Source organism: Cnephaeus nilssonii (assembly GCF_951640355.1).
Source record: "Cnephaeus nilssonii genome assembly, chromosome: 7".
NCBI lineage: Eukaryota > Metazoa > Chordata > Mammalia > Chiroptera > Vespertilionidae > Cnephaeus > Cnephaeus nilssonii.
In genome coordinates, this window is record NC_137078.1 from 92080320 (window position 1) to 92094583 (window position 14264).

A 14264-nucleotide genomic window follows, 5' to 3' on the forward strand; every position below is an offset into this window, starting at 1 on the left:
CTTTATTAGATAGGGTTGCCCAGCATCGCAGACACCCAGCAAAGGAGACAATTCTGTAACATTCATTGGGGCTGGTCATAGAACAGGTGTCCTCTCCTCAAAACTTTGTGATGTGCATTTTAGACAGCGCACATCATCACACAGCCTATACGAAGGTGGGTGCAGAGCAGCTGGATACTAGGTCCTTGTGATTTCCCCTCTTTGTCAAAAAGATCCAAGGTGGAAGCCTGTCTTAGCACTGGACTTCCTGGGCCATGGAGGATGCATATCTTCTTCCCATTTTTTAAAATGGTGGTAAAATACATGTAACATAAAATTCAGCACCTTACCCATTTTTAAGTGTACAGTTTAGTGGCATTAGGCACATTCACATGATGAACCATCACCACCATCCCTCTTCATCTTGCAGAACTGGAACTCTGTCTCCATTAAATAATAGCTCCTCATCCCCCCCTTTTCAATGCCCCTCCTCCCCAGTAGCCACCATTCTACTTTCTGGCCCTATGATTTGGGGGAGGGGTACACATTTTTAAAGTTTTTTATATAAATATTGTCAGACTGCACCCTCGCCAGGCTAGCATGGCTCAGTGGTTGAGCGTCAACCTATGAACCAGGAGGTCACTTCAATTCCCTGTCAGGACACAGGTTGTCAGGGCTCAGTCCCCGGTGTGGGGCATGTGGGAGGCAGCCAATCAATGGTTCTCTCTCATCATTGATGTTTCTCTCTCTCACTTGCTCTTCCTCTCTGAAATCAATAAAAATATATATTTTAAAAATAAATAAATAAATATTGTCAGACTACACATTCCCACCTGAGCACCATGTTCATCGCCTCCTTAACAGCTTTGGGATTTTAAAAAAAATGACCTTTGCTAATTTGGTGAAAAAGTACTACCTTGCTTTTTAAGATACCTAGGAATAAACTTAACTAAGGAGGTAAAAGACCTATACGCAGAAAACTACAGGACACTGAAAAAAGAGATCGAGGAAGACATAAACAGATGGAAGCACATACCGTGTTCATGGATTGGTAGAATCAACATCATCAAAATGATTAATATTTTTAATAGTTGCACATATTCCATCCAGGAAGCTGTGCTATTGTTTAATTGACTGGTTCTCCTGGGTTGCGTGTTTAGGATGTTTCCAGGATTTGGGTTTTATCCATTACTCTGCTGTTAACATCTCTGTTCTTAAAGGCAAACTGACTCCCTGTCCGTGTTGTTTCTCTCTTTCGAGGGCGATACGATGCTCGGGCCCGGGTCCTCATCTGCCACGTGACCTCCCTCCTCCACCTGCCCTTGGGGGAGCTGGATCTCCTGGAAGAGACGTTCCTTGAGAGCCTGAAGGAAACCAAAGAGGAGGAATCTGAGTAAGCAAGCCCTGAGACCAGCCCCATCTGCCAGGAATCCAGAGCTGCCACTTGAGTGCACTTTTCAGATAAAAATCCCCTCTTTCCATTAAGAGACAGTGCACAGAGAGTCCCGAGGCAGCCAGACTGGCTGTGTGGCCTTCGCAAGTCACTTCCCCCCTGTGGGCCCCAGTCCTCGTTTCTAGGAAAAGGAGATTGAAGGGTAATTGCTGAGGGCTTGTGACTTGAACATTCTGTGGTCCCAACACCCGGCGTCACATCGGGTTCTTGTCCGTGGGTTCAAATCCTACCTCTGACATCCATCCGCCTTTTTGACCTTGGGCAGGTGCCCTCCCTTCTCTAAAATACAACATTCTTATCTGTGAAATGGGAATAAGGATAGCGTCCTCCCAGGGTGGCTGTGGAAAATGAATGTGACCATATTATAAGGTGCTCGGCCCAGGGCTGGCATGAGCAAGTGGTCGGTATGTGAGTCCTTCCCTTCCCCCCTGCCCACGTGCCCCGGGACCGACCAGCTGTGCTATCTATGCATTGTCGGGAGTGTGTAGAGGGAAATTATCCTGGCAACTTGGCCAGAGCTCAGCTCTTTGCTAAACACACAGAGTCTAATCCCAGAGCAATCAATCGATCCAGTCACAGCCTAATTGCGGGCTCCGTGCACCAGGCACGTCTGCCAGCCTTGGGTTTTGTTCGGCCACGGTGACTGTCTGAGCAGCCAGGTCGTGCCAGCTCAGCCCAGCTGGGAATTTAGCTCTGAAGCCAAGCTCAGACCTGGAGCCGCCCTCCTGCCAGGGTTTGGAGGGCAAAGGGAGAGGTGGTTTGCTTGAGAAAGGCGGAAGCTTGGGCTGTTTTAAAAACCTGACAGCCGGCTTGCTTCGACTCCCAGAGCTGTGTTAAGAAAGAACCAGGTCAGTGACCACCATCACGAGGGCTGCTCAGCGTCTGGAAACGTATTGGACATTTGTAGTGTCATAGGTGCCTTGAAATGAAGGAAACTCTCAGCTGTCGTTTGCAAAGCTTATTGTCAGAAAGAAACATATTACCCAGAGGATTTGCTCTGATGATACCGGTAGTCAGATCAGGGAATGTGTAGAAACAGAAGAAGTTCTAACACAGCCCAGCTCTGCCAACTTACCAGCTGTGTGACCTTGGACAAGTTAGTTCACTTCTCTGGGCCTCAGTTTCCTCACCTGCAAAATGGGGATAATAATAGCACCCTGCGTCCTAACCGGTTTGGCTCAGTGGATAGAGCATCGGCCTGTGGACTCAAGGGTCCCAGGTTTGATTCCGATCAAGGGCATATACCTTGGTTTCGGACACATCCCCAGTAGGGGGTGTGCAGGAGGCAGCTGATTGATATTTCTCTCTCATCGATGTTTCTAACTCTCTCTCCCTCTCCCTTCCTCTCTGTAAAAAATCAATATAATGTATTAAAAAAATAATAGCACCCTGCTCATAGGGTTCTCATGGGGCTCAAATGAGTTCATACATGTAAAGTCCTTCAGATGGGCCTTGGACAGAGCAACTGGCTGATAAATCTCATTATTTGCTATAGTATCTGTTATCGTTGCTGTTATTACTATGTATGAACCCTTCCCTCAGAAAAACACTCCACGTGTGGAATTTTTTAATTCAATGTTAGGGACTTTGGAGACGTCTCAGGTTCTATCTGTGGTCTCTGGAAGGACCTGAGGCCCAGGAAAAGCATAGCAAGTGTTCAGCCTGGTTCTTGGTTTGATTCTGCCACCCAGTCTCTGTGTGGGCCTGGACATGTTGCTTTCCCTCTCCGGCACCAGCACCAGTTTCTTCACCGATACAAGCAGAGGATCGGATTGTATGTAGGTTTCTTTTAACTCTAAGGTTTTGTGTTTCTGCAAGGTGAGCTTATCACTCGGCACCCCAAGGTGATCCTTCGCAGCTGGGGTTCAGGGTGTGACGTACCTCCTTTCTGTTCTTGGGTCCCTGTCTGAGTCCTTAAGCCATCCAAGTTTTCCCCATTTCTTTGATGATTTCACTCCTTTGTGCCTCGGTTTCTGCATCTCAGACTTGGGGATAATGGTAGTATCTCCATCATTAGGCAGTTAGGAGGATTCAATTAATGAATACATATCAAAAGCTTGGAACAGTGCCTGGCACATAGTCGGTCTCAGTGAACGTTAGGTAAAGTCCTGCTGGAGGTTGACACTGGTCACATCATAAGAACATGGTCAACATCTAATTTCTATCGAGTGTTTACTAGATGTAGGCACACAAGGTCTCCTCATTGGGTGTTCCTAACAGTCTCCAGAGGGTTTCAAAGGGGAAGAAACAGGAAGTCAGAGGAGGGACTTAACTTGCCCAAGGTCAGCCAGTGGTCAGGGCATCATCTGACTCGTCTGCACTTCACTGCCACATCCCTCAAGACATGGTTGACTGGCCCTGGTTCCCTCCTTAATTCTGAAGAAACAGTAAAGATAGTTCTTTTATGGAGCTTTCTAAGCTTTTACTAGGAAGTGTCTCTAGATATCCCAGAGATAAGCTCTGCCTCTCCATCAACTGGAGAAGATGACTAAAACAAAGAAGAGGGTGGGGTGAGGATGACTGCGCAAGGAGCACCCTCCCAGGGAGATAAGCTGGCAGGGAGTGAAACTGACGTGTGGGACCTCTTGCTCTTGGTTAAGCATCTGTGGCTTCAGCCTGGGGTTTGGCCCAGATCTGTGTTTAAACACCCACCTCTGTCGTTGGAAGGCGGACCTGGAACACCAACTCAGGGTCCTCTCTGGCTTTCCAGAAGCTGAGTGTGGCCAGGGACTAGGAATGGGGAGATTGCCATGGTACCTAACCAAGAGGCAAAGTCAATAACAGGAACAGAGCTTCGTTTGAATTGGGATTTGTGCTCGGAGCTCTCACTTCCAACTATAGGACAGACACATCGTCGATGTCACTCAGAGCGAGTGTCTCCTGCTTTCCATGTAGACATTCAGACAAGGGAAGTAATAGCAGGAATAAAACGCTGGGATAATTAATGATGACTGGCAAAGCTCTTCGCGTTATGTACAAAACAGTTATGAAGGACGTTCAGGTGCTTACATAAATAAGGAAGTAGACTGGAAGTTCAGGTGAATGCCACGAGAGAGTGACTCAGCAAATGTTTATAAACATTTCAATAATAATACAAAGCAGAATGCGAGAGATTAATGTTCCATCTAACCTTGGCAAAACGGGTTTGATACACTAGCATTCATACCTTTAGATACAACAGCCTCAAGAACTATTTTTACTTTTTAGTTATTTTCTTCCCTCGAGGCTATGCGTCTCCCCTCCATAAGCTCAGCTAAACATGATGATTAGTGTCATAGACGTGCAGATGTCACTGCAGGAACCATCTAGAAGCAGACGGGGCTGACAGATGTCAAGGGCACCAGCTCAAAAATGTGACTGTGTTCTTAAAAACAAATCTGTAGTAATCATTAAAATGTTATAACATTCCAGATTTGTTCTATTACTCCAGAATTTTATTCTTTTTTAAAATAATTTTATTTCTTTAAATTACAGTTTACATTCAATATGATTTTGCATTAGTTTCAAGAGTATAGCATAGTGGTTAGACAATCATATAATTTACCACGTGTTTCCCCCGATATTTCTAGTACCTACTTGGTACCATACATAGCTATTGCAACCAGAATTTCATTCTTTTTTTTTAAAGATATTTTTATTGATTTCATTTCAAAGAGGAAGAGAGAGGAATAGATAGAAATATCAATGATGAGAGAGAATCATTGATCAACTGCCTCCTGCCCACCCCCTACTGGGGACAAAGAACACAACTAGGGTATATGCCCTGACTGGGAATTGAATCGTGACCTCCTGGTTCATAGGTCAATGTCCTGGTTCATAGGTCGATGCTCAACCACTGATCCACACTGGTCGGGCCAGAATTTCATTCTCAGTGGTAATTGGCCTATGCTCTGTCCCGTGCCCCTCTGATTTTCATAGATGTGGACAGCGAGTGGGGGGATAGATCGCTGCAGCAAGAGGTTCAGGGTCAATCCTGATCAGAATGACTCAGTTCTGTTCAAAAGAAACACTTTCTGAGCACCCTCCACATCCTAGCCCAGGGCCAGCTGCTGAGGGTGGAAAGCAGGAAAGGCTCAGCCTGGGCCCTGAAGGTCTGGCCCTGCGGTTCTCAAACTAGGAAACTAGGTCCCTGGAGAGCTGGTTACAGGTAGTTTCCGCACCCTCACGCCCAGAGCTTCTGGCCCAGGAAAGCTGTGCTTTTAACGGCTAACCTCTGGGGATTCTGATGCAGTTGATCCAGAGCCCATCCCCTGAAAATTGATGGTCTGGAAGTGCAGGCTAAGACCACCAGACAGATGACAACATGCCAGGGTTGAATGTGGACTATTGCCCAGAGCTCTCACCATACCCCTGGGAATTAAGTATTGTTATTATCCCCCCTTGTTGGGCATGTGCCCTGATTGGGAATCAAACCGGGACCTCCTGGTTCATGGGTCAGTGCTCAACCACCACGCCACACTGACCGGGCAGGGCGGACTATTTCTCACCATCTTGTGCAGTTCATGAGGGAAGAGATGGGAAGGAAACAGATATCGGTCCAGATTGCCGACCCCTGGCACCCGGAAGGGCCCCCAGGTCGTCCACTCTTAGTCAGTGAGTTGATAGAATGAATGAAGAAGGAATGGATTTAATCTTTACGAACCAACTACCTTAAGAGGTAGGAGTTATTGTCCCCATTTTACAAAGGAGGAAACTGAGGCTCGGGAAGATGCAGGAGCCAGTTTGTCAGCACTCGCCGTGTGCCATGGTGCCGCATGGTTGACAGACTTCCTCTTCACCGATCCCACAGCCCCTCGAGGGGAGATCTTAGCCCTGACTTTGTAACATGGGGACAATAGTGACACGGCTTCAAGGATAAGATAAACCACATGAAACATAAAGCATGGCAGCTAGCATGCAGGAATTCCGCAATCAATATTAACCACTCCTCTTTTATCACCATCGTCTGCTATTGCTCTACACGTTGAATTGTCCCAACTCCAACTTCAGTTCAGAGTTCGTGCCCCTAATGACCTCTTGGTCCTACTCCTTGGTGTCCAAAGCACTGAGGGCCGGGTGTCCGTCAGGAAAACAGGGCTGAGTGACGCTCTGAGCACTCACATTGGCTATTCTCAGGATTCAACTGACCCAAATCACTCTAAATGCTTCCCTCCTGCTACATCTTACAGCTTTTACATTTCCAGTCTGAACGATTCTAGCTATTGTCCCAAGGCCAAGGTCTCCAGAGCAGACATGTCTCTAACCCACCTTTGAAATGATTATTCTGAAAGAAATTGGTTTCCAAATATCCCAGAAGGAGGCGAGCTCAGATGTCAAGGGGAAGGGAAGGAAGGAGGGAGGCGAGGGAGTCTGTGATTCTATCTGATACTCGTCTGGGTCCATCTGTTAAAAGATATTTTTGTGCTTCTTTTACTGTTATTGTTATTTTTTTGTCTTTCCATCATTCAAATTGCAACCCTGTTAGGATGGATCCTTTGGGTAAGTAGTGCATCCCACACACTGGGATTCCCCAGCTGGGTTTTAGAATGTTTTCAGCTTTTTAAAAGCACCGGATGGGCCCAGGGTGACCTTGGTACCTTGCTCTCAATACCCAGCATTGATCCCAGCTTGGGGGTTGGTGAGGCAGAGGGGTCTCAAGGGGATCCAGGCGCAACCGGCCCTAAGGACCAACCTCTTCTCCCTCAGAATGGCCGAGGCGTCCAGGAAGAAGAAAGAAAACCGGAGGAAATGGAAGCGCTATCTCCTGATAGGCCTGGCGACGGTCGGAGGCGGGACAGTGATCGGTAAGGCCAGCTCAAGCTGAGGTGGTGGCACGTGGGTCAGTGCAGTGCAGAGTGACGGGGGATGTCAGGCTGGGAGTGGAGAGGAGATTGGCTGGAAGGTGTCTCCGTGCACATAGTAGGTGCTCCATCAGCAGTGTGTTCATTCGTGTGCCTCTGTGGAAGGCAGTGGGTAGCTGATGGGAGAATAACCCAGCAGGCCACGTCCTCACTCCCACCTTTACCCTACTTTCTGCTTTATTTGCAGGAGTGACGGGGGGTCTGGCTGCCCCTCTTATTGCCGCCGGGGCCGCCACCATCATTGGCAGTGCTGGGGCAGCGGCTCTGGGCTCGGTGGCCGGCATAGCTGTCATGACGTCGCTGTTCGGTGCAGCTGGAGCTAGTCTGACAGGTAAGGTTCCAGAGGAGGGGGCAGTGAGGAGGGTGGCCCGGCTCCTAAAGGACCCACCCAGATTCTCCCCAGTGATGGTTCCCCGGGAGATGGAGGAGGAGCACCCGGCTTCTCTCATGCTGGGTCCCAGCCCTGCCAGGACTAGCAGCAGGCTTCACCGAGAACTGGGCGATCGCTCGGCACGGGTCGGTGTAAGGGCTGCGTTTGAGAAAATGCACTTTATGTAGACGTCCTGAGAAAGGTCTCATTGGACCTGCTTGTCACCATTTAGGAAGTTTCCAGATGGGCCTCCTCGGAGACACTTGGGCTTCCCATGTAAGAGAGCACATGGCTACTCTTCATTTACCAGCATCTTCTGGGGGAGTTTTCCCAAATCATATGTGTCAGCAGCCCCCCACATTCCTGTTCCACTCCTCACATGGGTTGTCGCTTTCCACATGGAGAATCTTGGTCAGTTTGATCCACTTTTACTGAAAGGAGTGCCTTGTACCCCTGAAGTTTGTGGGCAGGAAAAATGGCATAGAACCGACTGAGTTGGGACGGAGTGGTAGTTATGAGCCTGGGCACTGAGCTCCAACCCCAGCTCTGCCACTCGGGGGCAGGCCAGCCTCTGGAAGCCTCTTACCCTCATCTGTTATTGGGGACAATAATGGCTCCTACCTTAGTGAGTTGAAAAATGAGACATGTGTCCAAGGGCAGGGCACATGGCCGGCACTCACTGTGTGAGTTGTGAACACAGAGAGCCACTCTGACTAACACTCCCTGGGACCCCAGGTCACCTCCATTCTCATTTTTGTGTCTGGGTCTTTAGGATACAAGATGAAGAAGCGTGTCGGGGCCATTGAGGAGTTCACATTTCTGCCTCTGACGGAAGGCAGGCAGCTGCACATCACCATCGCCATCACGGGGTGGCTGGCGTCCGGCAAATACCGTGAGGACCAGAGTGGAGTGGACAAGGGTGTAGAGGGGTTAGATGTTGGCTGAGAAGGCCTGCTGTGTGGGCCTGACCCTGGCTCTTGCCTGTGTATGTCTTTAGAGGGTGGGTAAGGGAGCCCCATTTTGCAGAGGAGGAAACTGAGGCTCAGAGAAGTAAGGAGACTTCATTCCACATCCATCTACTCATCCATTCATCTGTTATCCATCATCCATTCATACAACTGTCTATCCATTCACCCATCCACCCAACTACCTACACATCCATTCATCATTTATCCTTCTATCAGTTATTCATCCAACTATCCATGCATCCTAATATCCATCCATCTATATCCATCTGTCCACCGGTTCACCCACCCACCCACCCATCAATAAATCCATCCACTCAACAGTATGTATAGAGTACACACCATCGGCCTCTTGTCCATCCCCGAGGGTGAGTGGTCCCCTGTCTGGGAAAGTGGGGTGGGGCATCCTCTTAACACAGACAGGAGAGACCCCACCTACCTGTGTCCTCCCCAGGCACCTTCAGCGCTCCGTGGGCTGCCCTGGCACGCAGCTGCGAGCAGTACTGCCTAGCCTGGGAGGCCAAGTACCTGATGGAGCTCGGCAACGCCCTGGAGACCATCCTCAGCGGTCTTGCAAACATAGTGGCCCAGGAGGCCCTGAAGTACACAGTGTTGTCTGGTAAGTCCTCCTGTCTGTCTCTCCCGCCAGCAGCATGCCCCCTGCTCCCAACCCACGCTGGTACCAAACCTTTGCGTACCTGAGGCCCCACGGGAGCCAGGCACTGTGCTGGCCCGTAGGAACATGGAGAGGTTAAGACACTGCATTCCTGTCCGTGAGAAGTGTAGGGTCTTTGTGGGGAGGCGACAGGTAAACGGCCAATCCCATTATCACATAATATATCGGTTGGTTATTGCTGCATAAGAAGTCACCCCAAAATTCAGTGACTTAAAATAACCGTCATTTATCATAATAGTTCCGGAGTCAGGAGGCTGCAGTTGGCTGATCTTTGCTGGGTCTGCTCGTGCATCAGCTGACTGTCTACCGATCTAGCTAGCCTGGGCTGGGGCAACCAGGGCAACTTGGCTCTGTCCCATTTGTCTCTCCTCCTCCTGCTGGGATCAGCAGGCTAGCCCACACCAGTGGTGGCGTACATGGGGGGCTGGCCTCCATGCACAAGTCCTTGACGTCTCACATCTAGTAGCATCTCATTGGCCAAAGCAAGTCACATGGCTGAGCCCACAGTGGAGGGGCAGGGCAGGGGCGGGACACTGCAGAGTTACCAGGCTAAGTGGGAGGGTACCAGGCGGAGGGACAAAGTGGGGTCATCTTTGGAATCACACATGACAGGTGCCTGAGCAGAAGGGATCTAGTCCATGTGTCAGAAACGCACGGGCTTCAAGTTTCTTCTCTGCTAGTTAGCAGTTTGACAACACTGGGAGAACTCACAGGTTCCGAGGTAGAGATGCCACACGCACTCACTCGGGCATCCAGTAGCCAGCCAACCCCTTCCCCTAAAGGACCCCCACCGCCTTCATCACGGACATTTCACCTCCCCAGGCATTACGGCTGCCCTGACCTGGCCGGCCTCACTCCTCTCTGTCGCCAACATCATCGACAACCCCTGGGGGGTCTGTCTCCACCGGTCAGCAGAGGTTGGCAAGCACCTGGCCCGCGTCCTGCTCTCCCGGCAGCAGGTACCTGGGAACAGCTGCAGTTGGGGGCCCGGAGGGGAATGAGGGGGCTGACTTGCGCACAGACGTCAGCCCTAAATCCGTCTGGGTGGAGGGAGCCCGGTGGCTTTCGGGGAGTGGGTGGTCTTCACTGCTCCTCCAACCCAAGCCACAAAAGTACCCTAGGACAGACCAGTAAGAATTATAGACTGTGCATCCCTAGCAGGTAAGTGGGTGAGGACTGGATAAGAGAGGCACCCGCAGGTAAGGACAAAGCCAGGTGTTTCTTCATCGAAGTGTAGAGCTCTCGCCCGCCGGCATGGCTCAGTGGTTGAACGTTGACCTATGAACCAGGTAACAGTTCGATTTCCAGTCAGGGCACATGCCTAGTGTAGGACGTGCAGGAGGCAGCTGGTCAATGATTCTCTCTCATCATTGATGTTTCTATCTCTCCCTCTCCCTTACTCTCTGAAATCAATAAAAATATATATTTTTTTTAAAAAAGAAGAAGTATAGAGCTCCCCTCTGAGCAGATCATCATTAATCCAAATACCATGTAATATGTCCCAGGTTACATCCACGTCCCAAACCGTCAGAGGCAGGCAAGTGGAGTGCAGGGCATGCCTGGAAGTCACACCAGGTGCTTCCTTCACACCCCTGGCCAGGACTCAGCCCTGTGGCCATCCCTCGCTACAGGGGAGTTACAAATGTACTCTGTGGCTGGGAGCCCAGGAAAACTCATTTCTGTCTCCACGGACGTGGGCGGGGGGTGGGTGTTGGGAGATGAGTAGCAGCCTCCGGCACCAGGGTCCTGCAGAGATAGAGTCCTATTTAATGGTTGTCTACGGCAGTAAATGGAGGTGGGCACATGTATTGGCACAAAAACAAGGAAAAGGAATAGACCGGTGAGACCGGACTGGGCCTTGGGAGCTCATCTGGTCCTTCCCTCTCCTTCCAAGCAGAGCCTGTGCCCAGATACCCCAGATAACTTCCTTTTTCTTATGTGTTGCCTTTTCTACAAGTTCTTTAGTCAGAAAGTTCCTCTTTACGTCTAACTTTACTCCCTACTCCTATCACGTAAGGCCAGTATTTCATGCCCCACCTGCCTGTCTAGAGAGAGAGCAGCTGGCCCTCCCATGTCACTCTGCTTTTCCCCTTCACATCTGGGGTACCTTCCACCTCCTCTCCCGACTCCAGAAAGGCCCCACTTCCCTGCAGTCATTTGTCACGAGGTAGATGAGTCCTGTCTCCGGGGGCAGAAGAGATGGCAGCTGGATTATGGTTGGAGATGAAAGGGAATGAAGCCAGCCAGGGGCTGCCTGTGGGCCTTGGAGGCAGCCTACTCCGGTGTCAGGTGTGATCCTATGTGAACCAGGGCCCTGACTCTCCTGATTGAGCCATCGGAGCTCAGGGGGAAGGAGGGTGGCGGGAGAGGCACATGCATCATTCATCAAGTTCACGGCTGGCACTGAGGACTGGGCAGGGGCCACCCTCTTCAGAGCTGATATTCTGCTAGAACCAGCCGTGTCCCCTCCCAGACACCTGTGTCCTTCTCCCCCCAGGGCCGGCGGCCTGTCACTTTGATTGGCTTCAGCCTGGGAGCCAGAGTCATCTACTTCTGCCTGCACGAGATGGCTCAGGAGAAAGGTGAGTCTGGCTGTTGCCACAGGCGAACACCCTCCCCACGTTTACGCCTCGTCCAGAGGTTTCGGACCTGGAGTCGTGAGTCTGTGAATGTGTTCTCAGCTTTTAGAAATAACAGCTCACCGTTTCAAACCGCTTGAAAATAGACAACATCATTAAGTCCTTTGGAAAATCAATTATTTTTTTCTGCACATGAATGAAAGTGGATGTGAGTCCTATAGTCATGACATTGGCCTTGGCATCCTAATGCATGTTCTTGAATGGGAGGAGGAGGGGGACGAAAAGTTCAAAATTGAGCTGTGGGCAGAGCCACGTTCCCTCTGGCGCTCAGCGAGGGTCCTGCCTTGCCTCTTCGACTTGCGGGGCTTGCCGGCTCTCCCTGTGTCCCTAGGCGTGTAGGTGCATCCTCCTCTCTCTGCCTCCATCTTTACATCACCTTCTCCTTCTTCTCTAAGTACGGTGTCTTCGGAGTTAGGGCCCACCAAATCCAGGATGACCTCACCTCAGGATCCTCAACGGATTACATTTGCATAATTTAGTTATATCTGCAAAGACCCCTTTTCCAAATAAGGCCTCAGTCACAGGTTCCAGGTAAACATGTTTTCGCTGCAGGTGCCTTTGGGAGTGGCTCTGATCTCCAACGGCATACTTTCTGTGCCGAGAGCGGGAAGCTTGAGTGCCACTGCTCGGGCCTCGGGTGGGTGAGGTCTCCAGGGCAGAATGCGGCTTTGGGACAGGTCTGTCCGCAGAGGCAGCCGTAGGAGGGGGCTGGGCGACTGCGGTGCAGAGCTTGGGGCACTTGGGAGTGGCCCACTGTGTGTTTGACCCAGACCAACCTCTCTCCTGGTGCAGCGTAGCAGCAGCAGGACCCTAAAGGCCAGAGAAGCGACGGAGACAGGGAGTCCTAGACCTGAGAGCAGAGGGGGTTGGGAGCGGGGCTGGAGGTGCACCCAGCATTCTCCCTCGGGACTTCCCAGAACGCCTCCCTGAGCCTCAGCTCCCCACTTATAAAGCAGAGCTGATCATTCCCACCACGCACTTGCTTTGAAGAGCAAGCCAGGTGCCCATGTATAGTATTTGTGCAAATTGCCAAACCCCTCATGGACCAAATTCAGCTCAAGGACGCCAGTGCAGCTTCTGCTCTTCAGAGCATCTGCCACCCTAAGGCCACTCCCCGTGGTCAACACCAGCGTGCGATCTGATTGCTGACCAGTTGCTAGCAAGCCAGGAGGGGTGGGGCTGTCCGCGGTGGCCGGGCCTGAAGCAGCCCGAGGAGGCAGGGCTGACGGGGGTTATTGTCAGTATTGGCATCACCAGGGGGCATGGGAGAGACCCTGGGGCCCAGCAGTGTGATTCATCCCTGCTCTTTTTATCTTTTGCTAAAATGGACCGGGGGTCAGAGCTGTTTTCTCGGTTGCACAGGCAAGGCAGACGTGCTGTCCTCAGCATTCAGTGTGGAAAGGCCAAGCCCTGGGTGTGAGCCCTGCGCTGGCCTCACCACCTTCTCCGTGCGGTTTTGGAGGACCCTGAGGCCCCCTGTAGCTCTCAGTAGCCTCCTTTCCACCTGGTTTTGTCCACAGCAGTAAACAGTGTCCCATTCCCAGTTTGGGTGACCTGGGACCACCATACAGAAGGCCCTGAGCTGTTTTCAGCAGGAAAATCCAGCCTGGGGTCGGAGGTCAGGCAGTAACCACCGAGGAGGCTGGATCTGGAGCTCTGGTGAAGGTGGGCTTCCATTCCTCCCGAGGAGAGCGTTGTGTCTTCCCTTTCTAGATATGCGCTTCCCCTGCCCGGCCTCAGCAGAGACAGAGCATGTCAAAAAGGCATCCCTTGCCTGCCTTTCCTGCTCTACCTGCCACAGATAATCCACCTGGGACCTCAGGGCCTGCTGGGAGGAACCCCCTGGATCCCCCCAACGTCTCCCCATACTTAGCTCTTCATCCCCTACAGTAAATGGCTTTGTTGAGCTGCAGAAATGCCATTGACTTCTACTGCATAACGCCATGTTCCGTCTTCTTGCAGCTTTGTGCAAATAATACCTATATCACCACAGTCTCTCTCGGGAAAAATGGGGGGACTGTCTCTCACACAGAACCCAGTCCTTGATATAAAAATGTGTGGGATATAGAGAGGCAGGATGGGTGTATCAGTCAGCTAGTGCTACAGTGACGCCACATAACAAACCACCCCCAAACACAGGTATTTTCATGCCCAGGATCTAGAATAGCCTCTGGTTTCTGGCTGTAAGTGGCATAGGCTTGGGCCCAGACTGCGGGCTGGGCTCGGATCTGCTCCACGTGCCTTTGTCCTGGTGAGGTTGAAGGGCAGCAGCCACCGGGGCATGCTCTTCTGGTTTATCTCGAGAGTGCAGAGCCAAGCCAGGCCACACATGCACATTCAGA

The 14264-nt window shown here is 51.0% G+C and overlaps 1 protein-coding gene across 7 annotated transcripts in view; it reads left to right on the forward strand.

The window, feature by feature from the left end:
* TMCO4 (transmembrane and coiled-coil domains 4) overlaps window positions 1-14264 on the forward strand; it is a 71975-nt gene that overhangs the window by 23214 nt on the left and 34497 nt on the right. For all 7 annotated transcript variants that reach the window (XM_079777994.1, XM_079777997.1, XM_079777999.1 and 4 more), the window contains 7 exons: window positions 1240-1372; window positions 7118-7215; window positions 7460-7603; window positions 8415-8534; window positions 9062-9226; window positions 10106-10242; window positions 11781-11865. In XM_079777994.1, coding sequence (XP_079634120.1) covers window positions 1240-1372; window positions 7118-7215; window positions 7460-7603; window positions 8415-8534; window positions 9062-9226; window positions 10106-10242; window positions 11781-11865 — 882 coding nt within the window. The remainder of the gene's footprint in view (window positions 1-1239; window positions 1373-7117; window positions 7216-7459; window positions 7604-8414; window positions 8535-9061; window positions 9227-10105; window positions 10243-11780; window positions 11866-14264) is intronic.